The sequence below is a fragment of the Chamaea fasciata genome, unplaced genomic scaffold (genome assembly GCF_029207755.1).
Source record: "Chamaea fasciata isolate MVZ Bird 193981 ecotype frontalis unplaced genomic scaffold, bChaFas1.0.hap1 SCAF_4, whole genome shotgun sequence".
Classification (NCBI taxonomy): domain Eukaryota; kingdom Metazoa; phylum Chordata; class Aves; order Passeriformes; family Sylviidae; genus Chamaea; species Chamaea fasciata.
The window spans coordinates 78612179-78634546 of record NW_027094089.1 but is presented as its reverse complement, the minus strand read 5'-3'; the positions used below and the strand labels follow the sequence as shown (position 1 = coordinate 78634546).

Below are 22368 nucleotides of genomic sequence, written 5' to 3'. Positions count from 1 at the left end.
GTTTCCACATTTTATATTACAGCACCCTTTCTCCCCCAAGCAGTATTACTGCAGTTTCTGTAGTTTCCTACTGAAACACAACACACTTTCTTACGGTCTGTGTAAAACAGAGGCTGTTGTAACCATATTTTACTGCTTTCCAGGAAATCCTCTTTTTAAAATTGCTTGTGAGAAGCCACTAACAGTTCTTCCAAGCTGGTAAAGCAAGAATGAGGTTTTATGACAAGATTTTCTTTCCATTTAGTTCCTTTGTAACCAGTGGGATAGAATTTACCTGAAATGCTTTATATAAACACCCCTATTTAAAGCAGGAAGTCTGTTTGGGTTTAATGCCTGGAGGAAAAGTGGAACTTTTTATATGTGATGAAAGTCTCCAGATGCCACAGTGCCTTAAAATAGCAGACTGTAGTAGGCACTCACCCAAAAATCCATACCTTTCCAAATGCCTGTTGAGCAGATTTGGTGAACACTTTTTAATTTCAGAGACAGAGCTTCCAGTGAGTGTAGAACAGTGCAGAAGGTATTGCTCCATCACCTCAGAGGTGTTTTGCCCTAACATGGTACTACGGAAATTAGTTTTTATTCTATGTGACTGACTTTACTATGAGGCCTTACAGCACAGTAAGCATGTAGGGGAAACAAACTGACAAAATAAAGAATTTCAGGTTTATCATTAAGAAGAATACTCATTACACAAGATTCTACAATTATGTTATTGCTACATGACCTTGCAGAACAAAGTTATGTTCTCAGTTAGGGCTTGCCTGACGCTGCCAGAAGAATCCAACTCAAAATATGCTGGATTGAGAAACCAAGTTCACATTCTTCTCTGCCAAGTGAGATTTTGAATAAGTAACAAACTCCATCCTTTCTAGATAAGTGCCACGTGGTATTCCATACATAATGATGAAGGCTGGGAATGACTGGTCAAGGGGGAATGGCTTCCCACTGACAGAGGTGGGATTAGATGGGATACTGAGAAAAATTCTTCCCTTTGAGACTGGTGAGGCCCTGGCATGGGTTTCCCAGAACCGCTATGGCTATTCCATCCCTGGAAGTGTCCATGGCCTGATTGGACGGGGCTTGGAGCAACCTGGGATAGTGGAAACTGTCCCGGCTCATGTCTCAGAGTGGAACGGGATGGGCTTTAAGGCCCCTTTCAAGCCAAACCATCCTGGGACACTCAGATCGGTTGGCAGCCCGTGCTCTGCCGTGCAGGATGCAGGTACAGAACCTGCTCAGCTCCTGCCAGCGGCAAAGGCGACCGCGGCTCCTGCAGGAGGGAAAGGCTCTGGGGCCAAGTTCCTAACCTCCCGCGAAAAGAACATCTAAGTTCATTTGAGCAGCAGACAACTATGGGTTTACACTCCCCCTACACACGCTGTAAAGCGAACAGCAGCAAGGGGCTTCACCGAGCAGCGTGGGGCTTTGCTTTTCTCCCAGCGCTTGGCCATTTGCCGCCGCGGCGCTGCGCCGGGAGCGCGGTCGGTGCGGAGCCCGTTCCGGGCGGGTGCCGGTGCCGGGGCCGGTGCCGGTGCCGGTGCCGGTGCCGGTGTCGGTGGCGGGGCCGGGCCCGGGGCGGGGTCGGGCCGGGGCTCCCCCCCCCGCAGGTGCGGCCCGCCCAAGGCGCGGCCGGCGCAGGTAAAGCCGGAGCGGCGCCGCCGCCGCCGCCGCAGTTCCGCCGCGATGTTCGGGGTGCAGCAGCAGCTGCAGGCGCCCGCGCTGCCCCCGCACCTCCAGCAGCAGCAGCAGCACTACTACCGGCGGCAGCAGCACTACAGCACGCTGCCCGCCCGCCGGGCCTGCCCCGAGCCGCCGCCGTGCCCCGAGCCCCCGCCGTGCCCGGAGCCGCCGCGGCCGCTGCCCTGCCTGGACCCCGCTCCGCACCAGCAGCAGGACGGCGCCGTGGCCTACGACCGGGTGCGCACCTACGGGCCGGGCTGCCGCCGGGTCAGCACCTCCTGCTCCTCCCGGGCCGCCTCGCCGCTGGACTGCGGGCACGGCTGCGACCCGCCACAGGTACGGCGGGCACGGACCGGCCCGGGCCCCTCGGGGCTGCTCCCGGACCGGGGTGCGGCTCCCGCCCGGCATGAGGCACCGTCGAAGCCGCAGCCCGGCCCCGGGAGCTGCGGGTGCGCCCGGCGGGGCGGAGGGTCTGAGGGTCGGGCCGGGCTCCCCCGGGGTGGGATGGGTCCAGCCGCGGCCCCTCCGCTCGCCCCGCCGATTTCCCCCGCGTGGAAAAGCCGCTGTGGCCGCTCCCCGCCGCCCCCGGCCCCGCCGGGCTGTCCCCGGGCAGGGATGCGGCGGTCGCTGACACCGCCGCGGTGTCACCCGTGTCCGCCCAGCGCCGTCACCCTTGTCACCCTTCTAGCGCAGAACGGCGTTTGTGCCGGGTGTGTCACAGCCCGGCAGCAATCCCCCCGCCCGCTCTGCTCCCTTCCCACGCCGGGATGTCGCCGCCCGGCTCTGCTGTCCTGGGGCTGCTCGTGTAAACAGAGCAGGAAGCCTGTGTGCTTGCTCTCTTTGAATCGGTGGTGTTCGGTGAGGTCTGCGACTGAGGTGTTGGAGTCGGGCTTGGAAAACCCTCACCATGCAGTTCAGCAGGTTTGTTGTGTGTGTATCCAAGGCTTGGAAGTATCGGTGGAACTGAATGCCATTTTAACACGTGCAACTGGGACATTAAAACTAGAAACCAATAGCTTAAGAGCGGACTTGACTGCAAAACCGGAAAGGAGATGGGAATTTTATTCTCAAACTGGTTTTTTCCTCATACAGCAGAATGCCATTAACATCGATAGGATTGCTCTGCTGTACTCAAATGGCAACATACATTTGTTTCAAGGTGAACTCCTACTGAATTTTCTTTCCCATGTTATATTTACCTGTCAAAAAGAATATGGATTAAGACCAATACAAGATCTGAATTCCTTTCAAAGCGATATTTGCATAGTTTGAGGGCTGCCTTCCTCTCGAGGATGGTTTATGTAAATCCTGGGCGGTGAGCAAGCAGCTGTCTAATACAAGGACAAGAGGAAACAGCCTCAAGTTGTGGTAGTGGAGGTTTAGGTTGGATATTAGCAAAAATTTTTTCATGGAATGGGTGGTTAAACATTGAAACACGATGCCCAGGGAATTGGTGGACTCACCATCCCTGGCAGTATTAAAAATGTGTGGATGTGGCACTTGAGATCACGGTGGAGTGGTGGCCTTGGCAGTGCTGGGGAATGGTTGAACTCGATGATCTTGGTGGGGTTTTCCAGCCTGAAGGAGTCTGTGACCATTATGGCTTTGTAGGAGTTGGTAATGGCAGAGCCGTTCCCTCTGCACCCAAGCTGCTAATCCTCTTTTGCAAGATGTAGGGTGGGAGTGTAAACACAGGCCTTCACCTCCCAGATAAGTGATCTGCTCAGCTAGGCTGGATAGTAGTCTGAATTGCAGTTAATTAATTAAATATTCATTGGCATAAACATTGCAGTCCCAGGTTTCCTTTGCCTAGATAAGTGCATGAACAAGGATTACAGACTCAAATGCTGTCGCTGCTATATGGAGGATGTTTAATTTTCAACATCTGCTGTAGTCACTGAATCCATTACGTCCTGCTGATGAAAACTAATTTCTTGCTGAAGTGTTTTGCTGGACAAGACTTTAAAAACAAGAGGGTGTAGCTCAGTCAAGTTCTGTGTGGGTTGCAGTTTCAGTGGTGGAGAAGGAAGGCGCCTAATACAGATTATTAGGAAGTTATTAAAGCAAAAAGCAGTAACAAACAGGGAAGTCAGCTGGGAGGAGGCAGAAGTGGCATGCTTGGTGCTGGATGGGAGTTGCCAGAGAGAAGCCCTGGGATGGGTGTAGGACATTCCCAAAGAGTGGATCAGTTGCCCTTTGAGCTGTCTGTATAAGGCCACGTAAAGTGAATAATGGACAGATATCTAACTCACGTCTGTGTTTGTTGTCACGGGAGAATTTGGGGTTAGTGGACTGCTGGTGAAGCAAAGGGCTGTCTTTGAGCAATATTTAATTTGTCTCTGCAGAGCTTGTGTGGATTAACAATAACAGACATGTACATCCCTATTGACACAGTGCTAGTCTTCAGTCATGTGGCTGGGGTGTGCTCTTGTGTTTATGTACACTTTTAATAAGCTGGAGAGAGGGAGAATGTGAAAATGGTGTGTGCACAGAGCACACCTGTGCTGGTACTTTTTGTGGTTCAGGATTCAGGGTTTTTTTTTTTATTTTCTTGGTGTAACTTTGTTTTGTCCTTGGAGTAGTTCACAGCAAATTTTGCTCTGCTTGATCTAATTGAGAACTGTTTGGAATAAACTCCCTTCCAGTGTGGCTTGTGTGTATGAATCCCTTCTCCATGGTCTTGAAAAGATGATTTTTGAAGTGGCACATATGAAATGGTCACAGAGGGCAAAACCCTGACAGGCTTTGTAGAGGTTCTCTGTCCATGTGAGGAATTTTGGGAGTCAGGTGTTTGTGTGGTTGGGCTCAGTTCTGTGATGTGCAAAGGGCTTCCATGAAAATGGTGTAATATTAACCTGCTTTAGGGTTGGTCTGTGTTGTAACAGCCTCAAACACAGCCTGCTATTTCCCCGTTTCACCTGCCAACTGGAACTCATAAATTACGAGCAGATGACTGGATTGCTTGTAATTAGCAAGACATTGTGTTGAGGATAAAGGCCTCTGACATAGATGAAATTCTCACTTTCATCTCTGGGTTGGCTGAAGCCAAGGGGAACCTGTTGAAGTAAAATGAAAGGACTGGACTGATTGCTTCTACATAAAACTGACACACAGTAAGGATAAATCTATCAAATGCTCATTGTAAAATTAAAATCTTATTAAAAATACTAAAGACTAGCAAAAATATTCTTGGAATTTTTAGTGTAACCTTTTAAAATTCTCCTTCTAAGACCCATGGCGGGGGATTGGAATGGGAAGAACTTTTAAGTCCCTTCCAACCCAAACCATTCTGTGATTCCGTAAAACAGACCCAGACTGACTGGTCCGGCTGTCTTATATCCCAAACCCAGTCATGGCACTGAAACCCACAATGGCACTGGGCTTTCCCTTTGGAATCCCACCTTCCCCTTCCTTCTCCCAGTTCGAAAATCTCCATCTCCAAACTGGATCTTCTGACTGCTTGGGAAGGGTAGCCTGAGCTCTGCCCCCTGAAGAATGCTGGAAAACGGAAACAGTCTGAGATCCCTTTCCATGGCAGTGTCCCCACAGGTGGGGGACAGCTGCAGGGGCTTTGGACGTGGCAGCTCCTTGTGCAGAGCCCCGAGCTGTGTGTGGGCAATCCAGGCTGGCACAGACACAGAGTTTCTGCCTCTTGGTCCCCTCCCAACCTGTGCTAGTCCAGCCTGCTTGGCTGGAATGGGAGAAAGGGCAGGCAAATCTGTTTGTAAAGCAGTTCTTTGAAAATTTAAAGAGTTTGGGTATCTCAAAAAGCAGCATAATTTTATCCAGGCAAAACATTCTTAGATTCTGTATAATATTGCATATACAATGAGACTGTCCTTGTTAATATTATAAAGGTCTGTTCCAACTTAAAACGCTCCAGACTGCTCCGTTGTGGGCTTATTCCTCTGAGACACCCTGGTTGTGTTATCTTCTCTAGACTTTGAGTTAGTCCTGGCACGTTTGTCCAGCCTTTCAGCGAGTTCCAAGGCTGTTGTTTGATGCCACACAATGGCCATGTATTGTCCCTGTTCTGGAACTGAGCCCTCCCTGCTGTCTTAGGGCTCCGTGTGCTGCGGCATGGACACTGGGCTCGGGCTGTGCCTGCTCTGGGGCCCGGCTGAGGGAAGGAGCAGTGCCCATTCCTTTGCTCAGGGTTTCACTTCTTAGTTCCAGTTCTGCAGGTGTCGGTGGTGCAGGACTGGGCTGCATGTCCCACCTCTCTGTGCCGTCTCTTCTCTGTGCTGTGTCCCCAGAGTCCTGCTGGCACATGGGGCGGCAGCAGCACCGAGCAGCTCCGCGGGTTTCTGCAACAGTTTTAATTTTGAAATTCCTTAATTACTCTTGACTGCTGCAAAAACAGTTTCTTTTCTGCTTTTGTTTCTCATTCCTTGTGCTGTTATGATTCACTCTTGGGAGATTTGGAAAACTGCTCCAGGCTTCCTAAACTTATGCAACAGTTGACAGGAAACCTGACCTACTTCAGAGCTGCTCTCACCTGGCTGAGAATATGTCTGAGACTGAAATGCAGTAACATAAACATCCCCCTGGCTTTGGGGAAGAAATGATTCATTATGGAAATTGGAGGTTTGTGCTGTGAGGGAGAATAAACAGTGTGCTGCAAACTGACAAATTGCCCAGTCCTTAGACTGGGTTCAGTGGGAACTCTGCTTGTTTGGGTAAAGACCTGGATGCGAAGACTTGAGGCAATGTGTGATTTGTTAGAACAGGCAGAGGACAGTGTCTGCAATTGCTTCTAGACAGTGCTGGGGCAAAACCTGAAGAAATCTTTTTGAAAACAAAGTTGCTGCCAGGGGCAGATTTTTGTAATTTAAAGAGGCACATCTCATTTTTCATTCAGGAATGTGCAGATGCTCCATGTGGGCATCATTCCCATAGGTGGCAGTTGGGGAGTTGTGTGCACAGGATGTGACCCAGTGGGTTGTTGGGCAGCTCCTCTACCTGTTCACTTCTGAGTTTAAGCAAAATCTGAATTTTCATGCCTTGGTGAAACGAAAAGAGCATGCATGTCCGTCTACGCCAGCTAAGTTTGATGTGCAACATGGAAAAACGAAAATAAAAGAGATGGGCTGGAACAGGGACATGGGATCCAGGAAGCCTCACCCAGCTTTGATTTGTAGCCTGTGCTGCTGCACTTACAGAAAATACGGACTGATCCCCTCAGACCTGCAAAGAGGGGATTGAGAAAAACCCAACTCTTAAAATGCAGTGATGGGTTGTGTCTTGCTGTGCTGCACATGGACCAGTTCCTTTGGGGTGTGAAGGCCCTGGGTTAAAAACATCTCCAGGTGATCGCGGCCAGTGGATCCAAAGTATCTACAGCCAGTGTCCATAATCAGATTCCTCTGCCAGAAAAGTGTTAGAGGTTGAAGTGCAGTAATCTCTGAACCCTTTTTCCTTCCTTGCAGGGCACTATTCGCAGGATCATTATTGAGAACCCGGATCAGGTAGGGAAACTGTGCTGGACTTCCCTCAGCTCCTTCCCTGCTCCTCCACAGGGGGTAATAAACACTCTGAGAGCACACAGCTCACACCTCTGAGGGTGAAAGATGGAATTATGAGGGATTGAAAACACTGCAGAATGCCCACTCAGGTTCCCACCTCTCCACAGTTAAGTCTTTATTAATCTTGATTAATTACTAAATGTTTCTACTGTATTTATTTCACATAGTCCCTGTGCAAGCACAGGCACTTTGTTTCCAAATGGACACACACTCACATGTTCACATCCTAAAGGACATCTCCCATATCTTTAAATAATCTATTTTTAGTCAAAATTACCCTAATCCAGAGTTTGCTGTTTGACAAGATTTATGGATGTTTTTCTCTACATGTTTTACAGGAGCCATTATCCCCTTTTCTTAGAGGGGCCAGTTTCTCTCCTGGAAATAATGTCATCTATGAAAAAACAATAAGAAAATATGAGCTATTAAATCCCCTCCAAGTAAGTTGGGTGTTTATATTATCTATTGCAAGAAGAAAATTGAGTTGGTAGCAGGAAATTGATGTTTCTGGGTTGGGTTGGTTTGGTTCTGGTTCTTTTTCTTATTTTTGCTAGGAGTAGCTGCCTACCTGAGAACTTCCTTGTTGTGATCTAGGACACATTTTCAAAGTAAATGAAGCAATATTTAAGGAGAGCAGACAGTGAAATATTTGCCGTGTTTTCCCTAAGAATTTAATAATTATTAACTAACAATGGAAACTGCTGTTGTATCTCTAATACTGTCAGTCTATATCTTAATAGTGGCTGTGAGATAGTTTCCTGCAGTAGCTTCACAACAGAACAACCAAGATACATTTTTAGAAAAAAAATATTAAAAGCACAATTTCTTTTCTACTAATGCTTGAAAAAATGTATTTGGCAAATCTGTCTGAAATTTCATCTCACAACTGGTGTTTTGTCAGTAGCAAAAATATTGCTCCATTTTATTGCTCTGAAACATTTCCAACAGGGAAAAAAGAATGAAATTTAGCATATCTCAGAGTGATTTACCTGAGGTTTTTTTTACTTTGTTTTTTAAAACTGAAGTTTTCATGCCACTCTGGATTTTAGACAGCTGAATTCTCTGCGATATACAGTCTCTGACGTGGAAAAGGAAAAAAACCCACAGTAATTATAAATAAGTTTCTTTCTTTCTGCAGATGATGTGAAAAGAGAAGAATAAAAAATTGTGGAGTTTAGCCCTGGAAACCACAGTTTTACTTCTGTTTTTTGTTACCCTGGCTATGTTTAGTTTTAGGTCATATCAAGAGCGTTGTTTTAAAGGAAATTTTCATGTAATGGGACGTCCACCTTGGGAAAGGTTTTTTTGCCTGTGCTTCTCACTGGCAGCTACTAAAATTGGGAGGAAAGTGGGTGAATTACAACCCTGCAGTATGGAAATAGGAGGCAAACTCACAATTCAGTTAGGCACAGAAACAATTTTATTCGGAATATTAAAACATCCCAAACTACTACCAGCACTGCCAGTCACAGACACATTTCATTCACTGTTGAGGTTGATGTTGGAGCCCAAGGCACGAGGAAAACTCCTCAAATTGCTCTGGAGGGGTCCGAGACCCCAGGTCCCAGGCTGGGACCCCAGGAAAGCATTGCCTTTGACCTTAGCCCATGGGAAAAACTTCCAACGCTTACAGATTAATTGAAAACAACAAAGACTTAAAATAGATAGTGGCTTAGTTTGTCACAGGGTGAAAATTTGTAGTTTTGGGTTTTTAGGATGGAAGTAGATCAGAGCAAGATGGAGAATTTTGGGCAGTGCCTTAAGTTCTCCTTCTACTCCATCTTCTGCTGTGTCGGTGGCACAGAGACATTGATAGAATGTATCTGATGTAGAAATTGCGTGTCTAGAATCCATGGTGATTATTGGCACAAAACTGTAAACATAGGACCTTTAAAGAGTTACTTGGATTGGAAACATTTAGAAGACCTAGAGCACTAAGCCTGGGGAGTTTGTTGGGTTTTTTTTGCAGCGGTGTTTTCCAGTGCGTTAAGCCTGGTGTTAGTCGGCGTGCAGGCCTTGAGACAAGAAAATGAATAAACATCTTTTAAGATCGAAGCTGCAAGTTCCATTCATCTTTTAAACCCTGGTATAGGACTTTGTAAGAGAAAACAAACAAAAAACCCCCAAAAAACCAAAACAAGCACTAACTGGGGGGTTCTTGGAAACAAAAAACAAGACCACTGCATGAGAGTGTCCAGCAGCATCACTAACGGGTCCTTCCTTCCCAGTGCCAGGAGAGGCAGTTCCAGGTGTGCCCGGCGGAGCCGTGCCCGCCGGCGGCGGTCACCCAGCAGTGCCGGCAGACACAGACGGGCTCTCCCTGCGACCTGTGCCCGGGCCCGGGCAGCGACGAGTGCCGGGGACTCCCCGCCAGGAGGGGCGCGGCCCCGCCCGAGCTGGTGAGGGCCACACCCTTTGTTCTCAGCGCGGTTTGTTCTTAGGCAGAGACACATCTCCCGGAATGAGCGTTTTTGTGGCTCTGCAGCCCCCGGAGGTTTGTGTTGGGCTCTCAGCACCGCGCCCTTGTCACTAAGCAGGGCTTGTGTGTCTGTCCGGGACTGTCCGAGGGTTTCTCCTGTGCTGTTGAGTAATTGTATTTCTCACTGTCGCAGACCTGCGCTCAGGTGTGCACTGGCTGAGATCAGCCCCTGGTGTTTAACTGTGCTCAGTCTCACTGGCTTCTTGGGTTTTGTTTTTCTTTACCATCATTTCATCCATTTCACCTGTCAGTCTGTACACAAAGACCAAGGGATGCACAGCCTCTGCTTTGGGAGAAAACACACATTGCTTTGTAACCACGGAAAACATCAGCTCAGGGTTCCTTTCCTCCTATGCTGATCAACCAGGGCTTCAAATATGTTTCAAATTGATGCAAAAGTTTTTGACGCAGATCCAGTGGAAGCACGGGAGGAGCTTCCTGGTGTATCTGTAGCCTGTTAGTGCAGCTGGGGAGGGAGTGCAGCAGGTCCCTCTTGTGCACCCAGTCGGTGTTTCGGTGACAAACACAAACACCCTGGGGACCTTGGTGTCAGACCTGTGCAGAACCTTCCAGAGCCTGGCACTCCCATCAACCAGCTCAGGACACTCAGCTTAGGCTGATGTTCCCACAGAGCTGGATGGGAACATCCTGTGGAAGCAGCACTTTGCCTGTTTCTTGTTGTTCTAAAGGAAGTAATTCCTCTCTGTACAGTTTATTGAAAATCAGCAGACAAGGAAGACTCACTACCAAGAAAAGCATAAATAAATTGCAAATTGCTAAGAGCGCCCACACCTACAAATCCATCCTACCTGTAGCATTTTCATGTTCAGCTTTCATCCCAAAGAAGGGATCCTGTTCTGATGTTCTGCCTGTCTCCTGCCAGGTGAGCTGCCCCCAGGACAGCCCCGAGCAGCTGGACTGTCGCTTCTTTGGGGAGCTGCTGGCAGAGCTGCACCGCAAGAGCACTGACCTGTACAGCTGCTTGCTGCAGCATGTGGAGAAGATTGGGACAAGGTATTGCCACTGGATCTGTCATTCCTATGTCCCAGACATCCAGCACTGCACAGCGGACAGGGACAGTGTTGTTTGTGAATTGGTTGTACTCTGTTTCTTCCTGACAGCTAGAACTGACTGGATGTTTTACACATTCATCTGATTTGCAAGTAACTGAGGACACAGAAATGCTGTAAGCCAAGGAAATTTACTGAATTCGATGCTTAAGAATTGTGTCTCACACATGTGTTTGTACATTGAGCAAACAAGAACTTACAGCATACTCTGAAGTCTTATTTCATGACACAATTGCTGTGTCTTGAAGAAACAACCGACATGTCCAAATTTCCTCTGTCCTATTGTGATGTTGTGTCATGGATTAAAGGACAGCCACCACCAGACATAAAGCTCACCCAAATGACCATTAAGCACATTTTCTGCAGAGCCCTGCAGACCATCTGTGGGAAGAAATGGGAATCACAGCAGGCATTGTCCTGCACAACCTTCCCAGCTTCCCTCCCAATTACCCTCATTCTTCCCCCTCACTCCCGATTTTGTCTGGTGCTTTCCAGGGTCACTGAATAAGGAAAGTGGTCCTGTAGCAGAGGCAAAAGGGAATTTCACCATCACAGAAACTCTGACAGTGCCGAGTCAACACTTGGGGCAGGGCAGTGCATTGCAGCAGAGCTGCGGGCAAACCATTACTCAGGCAATTAAGGGAGTAATTGGGTTAACTGCCCATAATTGGGATAACTGGCCAAAGGACTGGGCATAGCCAGCCTGTGTTATCCGTAGGACTCCAGTCTGCCCAGGAATTCCTCCACAGAGGGAAGGTCATGACTCTTCAGCTGATAAGAGTGCCTTCCTTGCTCTGTATTGTCCAGATAATCTTTTAGTGGTGAATGTGGGACTGAATCCTGAAAGTTCTCAAGCAGCTTTGAGTTAACAGACCCTTGGATTTTGTGTTTTACAGGAACCATGACATTGAATTTACGTGCCAGGTAAGGCCCAGGCTGTCCCCTGACACCAGTGGGGGGAGGCTTCGAGCAAATTAAGCCAAAGCAGTTGAAATGAAGGAGGCTGGTCTTTGTTATTTAATGCTTCCTGCATGAATGAAAAACATTCAGAGCCTGGAAACTACTGCCAGGCAGGTATTTGCAAATGTGATAATCCTGAAAGGAAACTTCAAGAATTTGCATTATTCCAGTATGAGAGTCAAATTTTGGAAGTCTCTCCTGATGTTGCAATAATGGTTTCACTAGAAAATGACCTGCACAGTTACCTGTATTTTTACATTGTGTTTTTTTGCAAAGGCTCTTTCACTCCCTGGCCAGTGAAGCTGCTGCTGAGCAGCAGGTGCTGCACCTGTGAAGGCATTTGGTGTCAACAGGGCAGAAATACCTGTCCAGGGTTCACCTGTAGGAAGCAAATGCCACTGAATCCTGGCAGCATGTCCTGGTGGTCATCTGGGTTTTTTTGGCAGCCCATTTCAGAAACATGAGATTCTGCCCCACCACAAACTGCTGGAGATTGTAGCATCAGCTGTTAATCCTTGCGAGAGGATTGGTTTGAAAACTGCTTTTAAATGTTAAATTTCAGGATTTGAATATATGCTTCATGTATCACTTTATCTCACTTTGTACATGCCCCACATATAAGACTTTGGAAGTTTTCTGGATAGACTTTGATCTATTTTTGTTCTTATTTGCCTTGTACTAAGGATGTTTTTCATAGCAGAGCTGTGTAATTAATGAAGAAACCACATTACTATCTACCAGGCAAAATTCTTAATCAAGATGTCTCCCCTTTCCTCCCTTCTTTGCTTAGACTGAAGATATTGAAGAATTAATTCCCAAAGGACTGTCTGAGGCAACAAAGCAGCAGATTCGTTATCTCCTCCAGGTATGGGAGCTTGGCAGCCTGTAGGAACTGGGAGCAATGGGAGCTGACTCACACACAGGAGGGACTTGGTACATTCCCTTCACTCTCTATTCGCTCATCCCATTGTTTCTAGAGTGACGGGGATGGAATGATGGCTTTAAAGGAACTGTCACACGGACCCACAGGCCACTTGTGTATTTTAAACTTTACAGGGGCTTTCCTGTAGTTTCTCTGGAAACTGTCTTGGCTTTTGACCACTGGCAGGAGAACACAGACCTTTCATCTTTCTGTGCATTAAGGCTTTACTTTAAAAACCAAACACAAACAGGAGGTGCTAAAAACCCAGCAGCAGAGCCAGAATCCCACCTCCTCCCAGCCCAACCCCACGGCTCGGCATGGAGCAGGGAGGGAGGGGTGGGAAAGGAGCTGAAGAACCAGACCAGGAGGACAAAACCCTTTACACCTGAACCACAACAGGAATGGTTCTGTTTGTTTCCCGATGCCAAAAGCACAGCTCAGCACTGGGAGCTGCCTTTGCTGGGCAGGTGTGTCAGAGCAGGATCCAGTGCAGCCTCAGCAGGAGTGTCCTGATCTGGGCTCCCTCAGGTCCTACCTGGGAGCTGCACCTTGGAATCACTTCCTGGTTAAAAAAAAAAAAAAAAAAAAAAAATCCATTGAAATGAAGTTGAGAAGAAGCAGTCTGGTCTGAGTTTCCCTTCCCACTGGAATTATTCTGCGCTTCTCTTACAAGGAAGATGGACATCAACCCCCAAATATTCCATGGCCTCATGTTGGCACACTGTCCTGGTTCAGCTCCAGGTGAAAAAGCTGAACAGACATTTCCTGTTGTCTCTGTGTCCAGCTGGTTTTACACCCTCACAGCTGTGATTATAAAATGCAGCCAAAATAGCTTTTGGGGAACCAGGTGTTGTCAGGAACCACCCAGAGTGCTCTCAGAGCCCTTGGCCACCAGGACAGAGCTGGGAGGGAAAGGGTTTGCCCAGCCCAGGATCCTGACCTGCGAATGCCCAGAGGCTCCTCTAAGGACACAGGGAATTCCACTGGAGAAGCACATGGCATCTCTGGGACTCAACAACCTCTAGCACTAAGCAGTTGCTGAGTGGGGTTTTACTTACATTTTCATAGTCTAAATTTCACCACTTGACTCAATTCCTTCTTTCAAACTACTCTATAGTGTATTACACAATAAAACCAACAAAACCATAAGGCAAAAGTGAAATTCAACTTTAATTACAAAACAAACAAAAAGGTGAGTTACACTAGGAATGAAGTCTCAGTCACACCATGGCACCAGTGGGGATAAAAAACTGGGCAGGGGCCAATCCCCATATGGACAGAGAGCATGAGAGCTCGATCTTCCAAGGGAACACGGGACGGTTCCACTTTTGTCCAGACAAGAATATTCTGTGCAAAAGCTGTGGTTTTTCAGCTCTTCCCGGAGAGTCACAACTTGAGGAGTTATTTTGTGTGTCCTTTCAAAGTCTGTTTTTCTTTAGATATTATAAACGTATCACGAAATGCAACAATTTATGTTTTCACCTGAATCAATAGGCAGCTATTTGAGGCATTAAAATTAACATTCCAAAGAAGAACAGTGTTGGGCTGTGGTCACTTCTGGTTTTCTCTTTCATCCAGGTGACTTCTTTCATCTTTAGGATCTTTTTCCTTTTATAGGGAGGAGTTGGCTGTATGAGTTTTTTTAATTTAAATTTTTAGAAATGATAATTAAATTCCCTCACCCTTGAGCCCAAAGCTTTGCCAGATCTCAAACATGACTCACTCCTCTGTGCCTTTTCAGGCAGGGCAGTAATTTTTAAAAATCAGTATCAGCACAAAGCTTTGAAAGCTCAAATAATAATAGTGCAATATTAACACATTTATTTTTCTCTTTATTGGTGTACAAAGGCAGTTCCTTACCCTGTTCTTTCTTCCACTTTTAACAACGTTGTCCTGTGTTACAAGGCAGAAACTGAACTGAATTGAACTCTGGCATATGCAGAACAAAGTGCAAAGAAAATGTTTCCTGTTGAAACTGTGGGCACTTCAAAGGTTTTAGAAGTTACTGTCAGCTGTAAAGCAGTTTCTGTTCTACCTCTTGTCGGGCATATTGTAAACAAAGCTGCCTAATTAATCCCAATTATCCTTTTAACTTCTCCCCTCCCAGATGAGAGCAACATCGGACAAATCCCTGAGACTTGTGCTTTCCACATTCAAGAATCTGCGTGAGGAGCTCTGCCATTTGCAGGATGACCTGGGGGTGAGTCCCATTCTTCCACGGCTCATCCAGCTGCTCCCAGCTGGCAGCAAGAGTCAGGGCTGGCATTCCAGGCTGTGGCTGTGCTGGTGGCAGTGGCTGCTCTGTCAGTGCCTCGGGGGGACTGGATGGACACGGGTGGCCTCGGCAGCTCCAAAGGTTCTCTGGCCTTCAGCCATCCCAGCCCTGTGGCTGTGGTTTAAGGCAGCAGACAATTCCTGTTGGGGAAGCAGCAATGTTTTCCACACCAGCCCAAGTGCTCAGCATTGCTGGGAATGCCGGAGCATTGTCCTGGAAAATGAAAAGTTGAGGGAGAAGGAGTTTGAACCTGAGCACAGAACAAGGAGTCTCTGCAGTGGGCTTAGTTTTGGGGTGGTTTTTGTTTGTTTGGGTTTTTTTGTTGGCTTCTACTTAAATTGTTTCTGGGACAGACTGGAAAGGCTGTGTCCAGGATCCCAGTGCTCACCACCCAGCACAAAGGTTCAACAGTGTGTGCTAGGTACCTAACCCCCAAACTTTCACGAAAGTTGACCATTCTCTCAGTTCTATAACATCCCTTTACTAATGACTATGTTACACTTTATGGGGAGAGTCTACTGAAAAATTGCAGCTTTTGACTGTGAACTTTTGACTTTTGTCCTGCAGAAGCTGGAAACAGACAACATCTTGCTGAAGAAGGATTTGGCTTTTAAGGATTGTCAAGTGAAAGAATATGAAACAATGCTGGCTTCTCTGAGGGAGAACAATCGTCAGCAGCAGGTGACTTGAGAAACATTTTCAGTGTCATTCCAGGCAGCCAAAATGGGGGCAGTTTGCTGACTTTTGTGTACTCTGAGTAACTGCTGCCTGCTGCTTGTGTGATGCTGTTCCTCCCCTGAGGAATTCCGTGTGCTCATTCCCTCTGCTTTCCAGCAAGGGCTCAGGGACAGCACTGCCAAGTGCCGCTCCCTGGAGGAACAGCTGCTGTCCCTGCGGCTCAGCGAGGGGGACAAGGACTGCCAGCTGAAGGAGCTGGAGTACAGCAAGAGGGCCCTGGAGCAGGAGATCCAGAGTCTCAAGCTGCAGGTGAGGGCTCACCTGGCTGGGTGCAGCAGCTGAGTCCCAGACTCAGAGGGATCAGTGTAGGAAAACTAATGATGAAGAAACCTCTTTCTAAAGTAAGAACGGGTTCTTTGCTGCAGAGCTGCTCCAGCCCAACCCTGCAGACCACAACGGACGAGCTCTCCAGCCGCTACGTGGAGATGATCAACAACCTGAGGGAGGACAAGGACAGGGAGATCCGCAGCCTCAGGGTAAGGGGCTCTGCTGGCACTGGCTGTGTGCAGGGACAGCTGCTCCTGCAGTTACAGCAGCAGAGATCTACCATTTTTTGGGTGTATTCTGGCTGTGCAGTTACTTAGTCATAAACACTGGTGATGGTTTGAAACCTTTATAGTAGAACATAAAACTGTGACTTAAAAATAACCCAGCTGTTCCTTACATCAAGAAATTAGGGAGCAATCTGATTAGCAGGCTAAAAGAATATTTTGTGTGTCCTGAAAACGTAAGAAATTAGTTCAAAAGATGCTCAACAGGAAACAAAAATAAATCCCAGTCACAGCTGCATGTAGGAAATGTCTCTCATGGAAACCAGAGGTACAAGACTCCAACCCTGGAAGCCAAATCAAGTGGTTCACTGCTGGTTTAGCTTTAGAATTATAAAATCATTAAATTAATATTGGGTAGAATTCAGTCCAGTTAGCACTTTTTGAATTTACTGTGTGGCTCAACTTCCTGACCTGAAAATCTCTGGACGTCACTGTTGATGACGTTAATGAAATGCCACCCCTGGAGCCCCGGGTTGGTGCTGAGGGGCCCTGCCCAGAGCCCCCCACACCTGAGAGCTCCTGCCTTGTTCTGCAGTCCCAGCTGTGCCAGTTCCAGCAGGACATAACCAGGAGAGAAGGGAGCAACAGCGACTTGCAAATGAGGCTGCATGAACTGACATCACTGCTGGAGGACAAAGAGGCTTTTATTAAACAACAGCAAGAGGTAAAATAATACAAGTTACTTCTCTTCTACGGGTTTTTGTGTTTAAGCCTCCACCTACTGTGTAGGTGGAACCTTACCAGGAAGTCCCTTGTCCTCAGCTGGCTCAGGAATGAGGGTTAGGATTTGTTTTAACTGAATGCTGTACCTCTGCCAGCCTTCTGGAAGGGCAGATTTTCAGACTGGTTTTTGAGAGAAAATTCTGCAAATACTGTGCTGTGACTCTATTGAACCGATACTTCAGAAAATATTACTTCACATCAGTGTTTGCTTCTGGTTTTCTCAGGAGCTCTTCAGACTGAAGCACGAGAAGTTATCCGGCAGTCAGTCCCCTGGGGTGACAGCCATCATCACTAAAAAGTAACGTGTTATTCACCTTAGAAACACATCCTTTGGGCTTTCCTTTGTTTAGGCTCTGTTAAACAACCTGTTCAACTCTCTGCAGGTACAGGAATCAGTATCCTATTCTGGGTCTCCTGTCCGATGACTACAAGGTCACATCACCTGTCAATAAATCACAAACGATTGTAATTGAGAGGACCGGAGAGATCTGGAAACATGTAAGTTTACCTGGAGATGGACTGTTTCCTCTGCAATCCTTAAGTGTTCAATTTCACTTCAAAGCAAGTATCATCCAAACTGAGAGCTAAGAAATGCCCTGGTGGTAATTTAACCGCAAAAAGCAAAGTGACTGACTGCAGCCAGGGAACTGTCCTGGCTCTCGGAAGCAGGCAGTAATTGATGGGTGTGGTACAAATAAAACCTTCTGTTGTTTTCTGTGGCACGTAATTACCCCGAACAAAAGGAGCAGCGTTGCTCTAACACCGGCCCCGGGGTGTTGCTGTACTGGGCAGGTAGGCAGGGACTGTGTCCTGCTGTGCTCTCAGGTGAGGAGGATTTGGGAGGGCTGTGCTCCTCTGCATTAGGAGCGTTAATGACTCCAAGCCATTACTGAAACATACAACGCACCACATCCCTGAAACTCACCTTGAGCCAGGGCAGTGACGAACCCAGGAATGCAGAAGAGTGGTGACACTTTTAAGGAGTGATTCAGAGTAAAAACAGAGAACAGGGATGCAGAAGCTATTTCTGTTACAGGCAGGGCTCCTGGTGCCAATTCAGGCTACAAGGTAAAGGCTGGAGAAGTGGCAGGGTGGCCAAGCTGGGGTGGTGGTGGCTGCAAGCACAAGGTCACAGCAGTACTGGACACAACCACGGGGCGCACAGCCCGGGGACAGTTCTGTGACAGCCTGAGCAGATCCAGGTAACAAACCTGGCATGTTCCTCAAGGGGACCCTGCCGGCAGCAGGATTACGAAAGCAAAAGGCTCAGGTCACTGGCAAAGAGCAGAGTTCTATCACTGATCCCTAAACCTCAGTCAGGTGCATTGCAACCTAGTGAAATGTCAAGCAATGAAAGATCAATAGAAAAACGAAAAAGTAAAGTGTTAGATACAGAGGAAAGGCTCACTGGTCCCCTTGGACACTCGACAAGAGAAAGCAGGTAAGTAATTAAATGAGATGCTTTATGGGAGGTAGTTCTGTTTCATAACAGAAACAGGTTTGTGTATTTCTTCTAACAAGTTGCTTTCTTTTGTTTCTTTTAGGAATAAGAGAAACTTTTGAGCCCTCAGGGCTGCTCCAGGGGATTCACAACCACTAAAGCTGCTTTACTTTCTGCTCTTCTGCATCCAAAAAAAGGTTCAGTCTGATAGTGAGGAAGGCTGGGAAAACATTAAGGACTCACTTTTCCCTCGGAAGAGTGGGATGCTATCCCTCTGTGGACTTCAGCTGTTTTTGACTAGCTCCTGTCCTTCAGCCAGTCCTGAGGCAATCTAGGAGACAAAAAGGAAGACACCTGAAACCTTTTCCTCTTCGTCCTTGTAGCCATGTTCTGTCTCCTCATGCTGAGAGTGGGAATGACCCCGCTGTCAGTCGCACCCCTCCCACAGCTGCTTTCAGTGCAGTCATGGGCTGCATGGCAACTTCAAAAATACCTCACTGGGAACTGCTCCTTACCTTACACCTGCCTCTGTCTGGGAAGCTCCGACACAAAGGACAAAACTTACATCAAACCCAGCTTCTGACCTGGCAAATGCCAGGAGGACCCAGTTCAGTGAAGGGCTGGGCCAAGGCTCATTTTAGAGAATGTCTCTGACCTCAGAGGAGATGTCTTTTCAGCCCCAAACCAGCTGTAAGTATTTATTTGCTGTGCTTCAAATTCTCAAGAACTTGGTGTATTTTTATATAGAAGAACTTTGTGTGAAAATAACTCATGGACTAAATTTCCTTATCAGACCAACCTGCCATTTACAATTTCCACTCCTTGGAGGACCACAGAAATTCTTTCAAACTAATCTGGTGTTCCTGATTCAGTAGTTGTCTGAGCAACACAGCACAGAGACTCACAGGGAAAGTTTGCAACGCTGCAACCCAAAGGTGCTCTTTTATCGCGGGGTTCTTGCTTTGCTTTCCTACTGCAGCCATGTATTTCTGTTCCCAGATAATATAGACCCTAGGCAATGTTTAATGGGGAAAGAATGCTGGAGGCTACCTGTAACCATGAAATAAACCCAAGACTAACTCTCTGGATCATTGTCTGTCTGTCGAAATAAACCCAAGACTAACTCTCTGGACCACTGTCTGTCTGTCCGGGAAACATCTTGCGTACAGCTGGAGGGGGGTAGATGGTGTTTGGTTCCTCTCCATGAATCTTTACAAGTGAAGGATTAAGGCTGGCTCCCTTTTCTGGCTGCTGCTGCCAGAACTCCCTCAGGTACTGCCGGATGTCCAGCTGGCCTTGTGCTCTTCAGGACTGGGCAAAGAGCCACAAGTAAAACCTGCTCCTGCTGCTGCCCATTAAGTGTGTCCAGGCTGAGATGGGCCCGCAGTTCCAGCAGCCTGGTCCTCTCATTCAGCCTGGCTTTGCAGAAAGGCTTCAGTTAGTTAAATACCCTAATTTGAATGAGGAGTCCCTTGCCCCTCTGCATTTAGTAGTTAATCTAAAACAGACTCTAAAGCAACCCCTCTGTCTGCAGAGCAGTGAATAAAACGTACAGCTACACTCAGAGTTAACATGCTCTTGCCAAGTGATAGCGTCAGTTCAATAAATAATTTTAGTTACAGTCAGCAAAAGACTTCTCACCTTTGGTAATCTTAACTAAAAAAACAACAAACAGAGGAAGAGCACCATGTTTGTCTAATGCCATCAGAGTTACCTGTGAAGGTGTCTGGGTACAGGTGCTCCTTGTGCTCCCACCAGGGCTGGGGGTTTCCCACAGCTCAGACAAAGCTACAGAGGAGAAATTGGAGTTATTAATGGTTCCTGATGGCTCATTCCAGCCATGGATTTCCCAACCAGCCCCTCAGTGACACCAACCTGTGTTTCCATGACTCCATGCCCCAGCACAGAGCACACAGGGAACTCCCTTAAGGAGGGACAGGGCTCAGAGCAGGAGCTGCTGGGCATGGTGAGACAATTCCAGTGCAAAGGCCACCACCAGGCAACTGCTCCTTTCAAAACCAGCTGATCCATCCCAGTGGAAACACCATTCTGGGGCAGCCAGGAAAGCTGCAGCTTGATTAGGAAAAGCCCAGGTTGCTGCTTAGGCTAGCCAGCTCTCTGTCCTGGGGGAGGCAAGGACAGCTCCTCAAAGGATCTGAAGATCACCAGAACCTGTAAATGCTACAGAGCAGAGGTTGTAACTACACTTTCTACTCACAGAAAACACAAAGCCATGAATGGTTGTCAAAAAGCTGAATTAGTAGTAGATAAAGCATTGGCCATTTATTTATAGGCTGGTGGTTTTTTTTCAAACCATATGAATTTAAAAAGCAAATTCAGTATTTTTTACTATGAAGTACCTGTTACTGTGGGCTCAGCTGTCCCCTCTTTGCTGTGGAGCTGAAACTGATTTATCTAATGTGGTTTCTGATGGAATTTACAGAAACTCATTTTCTTATTTACTCAGCTCTGTAAATCCTGGGTAGAAGCATTTTACTTTAGCTCATTTCCCACCTCAATTTCAAGTAGGTCCACCAAGACGTCTACATTTTTTCCAGAAACAAATTAGAAAAAAGACAGACACGATTTAATTTATATAATCCAAAACAATATACATTCTGCCCTGTCTTTATCTGCCAGAATGCAGAGTCTTGTTTAGCACTTAAAAGGAGAAAACTGTCTTTTTTGGTCTGACTGACCTTTCTGCAGTATTGAAGTTTCTCTGCCCCAGCTGCAAAATAAAAGCCAAGGAGAGCCCTGGCTGGGAAGTCCCTGACAACTCCAGCAGCCACCAGCCCACACCCAGTACCTCACCTTCAGAGTTCTGCTGCAACTCTTCCGTGTTTTCACTCTGATTTATTACCTTTAATTGTGGGCAGCTGAAACCTGAGGAAAAAAAAACACAGCTGATGATCAGGATATGAGTCACTTTTAACTGCACCTGTCACCCCAGTAAAAGGATGCACCAGAGCTGACATTTCAGAGCAAGCCCTGCACACCTTTGGGAGGTTCTGCTTGCTCAAGCACCCCATACCTGTCACAGCTCTCAAATATTAACTGGGAAAGGGCACTGAGAAGGATTTGGGAATTGTCCTTCAAACTGCTGAGGATTCAGGTGGCATTTTATCTTTGCATTTCAGATTTAAAACACCACTTCACACTAAAATCTTGTCAAGAACAGCAACTGACCTCCTGCTTTGATACAGAAAAATAACTACCTGTTTATTTGGTCCGTCTGTAGGGTGGAAAAATGAGCCAGCACAGCCATGGGCAGAGTCAGGGATCATCTTCAGGCTATGAAGAAACTCCTTCAGTCCATGTATTCAACATAACATTCAGGAACAAAGCACTGACATTGTCAGAAATCCACAGCTTTAAATCACTAAGATTTTTTCCCTTCTGACTGCTCAGCATGCAGGGAAAAGCAGCAACAAAACCCAGACGAATTCATTTCTGTCTGCTTAATTTCTGCTCTTTGTGCAAAACCTATGAGTTCAGTGGCTCAAAACCCTTCCTCAGTGAAGGGTTCATTTAATAGCACATGTTCTTCTTCAGCTTTTTAATCTGTTACTGGTGCTGTAATTCAAGTATTCTAAAAAGAGAGGTAGTTTAGGATAGCAGTGTTTTTAGCGTTTCATTCTGCAAGCTGTTCTATTCCATAGTAAAAAGACAAAAACCTACCTGGGTTTTCCCAAAATATGTGAGAAGTTTTTTGTTCTCTTAAAGGAAAAAAAAAATTTCAAAGGAATGTCAGTATCACATTTGATAATTATTTTACAAATAAGCAAAACAAACACAAGTACATTACCTGTAAGTCTAAAGGGTTAAATCATACCAATGTTCTCTCCTCAACAGTCTGATAAATAGACCTGCAGTAACCTGTTTACTTGAAATTTCATTACACATTAATTATTGAATAATGCAATTAAAAATACCAGGCAAATTTACAGAGACTAGGACTTTCCTAAACTCCATAAATGAAAAGGAAACTCCAAAAAATC

The 22368-nt window shown here is 46.8% G+C and overlaps 1 protein-coding gene and 1 long non-coding RNA gene across 4 annotated transcripts; one reads left to right on the top strand and one right to left on the bottom strand.

Moving 5' to 3' along the window:
* The first annotated feature begins 1686 nt into the window (after nucleotides 1–1686).
* Nucleotides 1687–18613, top strand: POF1B (POF1B actin binding protein). Of its 3 annotated transcripts, none has more exons than XR_010720555.1 (15): nucleotides 1687–2019; nucleotides 7113–7151; nucleotides 7547–7648; nucleotides 9437–9607; nucleotides 10571–10701; nucleotides 11654–11681; nucleotides 12508–12582; nucleotides 14747–14839; nucleotides 15482–15595; nucleotides 15749–15901; nucleotides 16018–16128; nucleotides 16739–16867; nucleotides 17151–17224; nucleotides 17310–18367; nucleotides 18471–18613. XR_010720555.1 is itself a non-coding variant. In XM_066182185.1 (15 exons), the coding sequence occupies exons 1-15, from the start codon at nucleotides 1687–1689 to the stop codon at nucleotides 18474–18476; spliced, it is 1674 nt and encodes a 557-aa protein (XP_066038282.1). In that variant the 3' UTR covers nucleotides 18477–18613. The 3 variants fall into 3 exon arrangements, 1 of the variants encoding a protein (XP_066038282.1); XR_010720556.1 differs by having other exon boundaries at nucleotides 18448–18613; XM_066182185.1 differs by having other exon boundaries at nucleotides 17310–17424.
* On the bottom strand, nucleotides 13786–18694 carry LOC136288708 (uncharacterized). Its single transcript, XR_010720557.1, has 2 exons — nucleotides 18611–18694; nucleotides 13786–17368 (listed from the first exon to the last, which is right to left on the bottom strand). It is a non-coding gene; the product is annotated as an uncharacterized lncRNA (long non-coding RNA).
* Between the last annotated feature and the right edge of the window lie 3674 nt (nucleotides 18695–22368).

What these genes read in the sequence shown, in the direction of transcription:
- POF1B (XM_066182185.1), top strand. Translation starts at nt 1,687, where the DNA reads ATGTTCGGGGTGCAGCAGCAGCTGCAGGCGCCCGCGCTGCCCCCGCAC. An exon ending in ACATTGAATTTACGTGCCAG is followed by an intron (nt 11,682 to 12,507) that starts GTAAGGCCCAGG and finishes TTCTTTGCTTAG; the next exon opens with ACTGAAGATATTGAAGAATT. An exon ending in AGAACAATCGTCAGCAGCAG is followed by an intron (nt 15,596 to 15,748) that starts GTGACTTGAGAA and finishes TCTGCTTTCCAG; the next exon opens with CAAGGGCTCAGGGACAGCAC.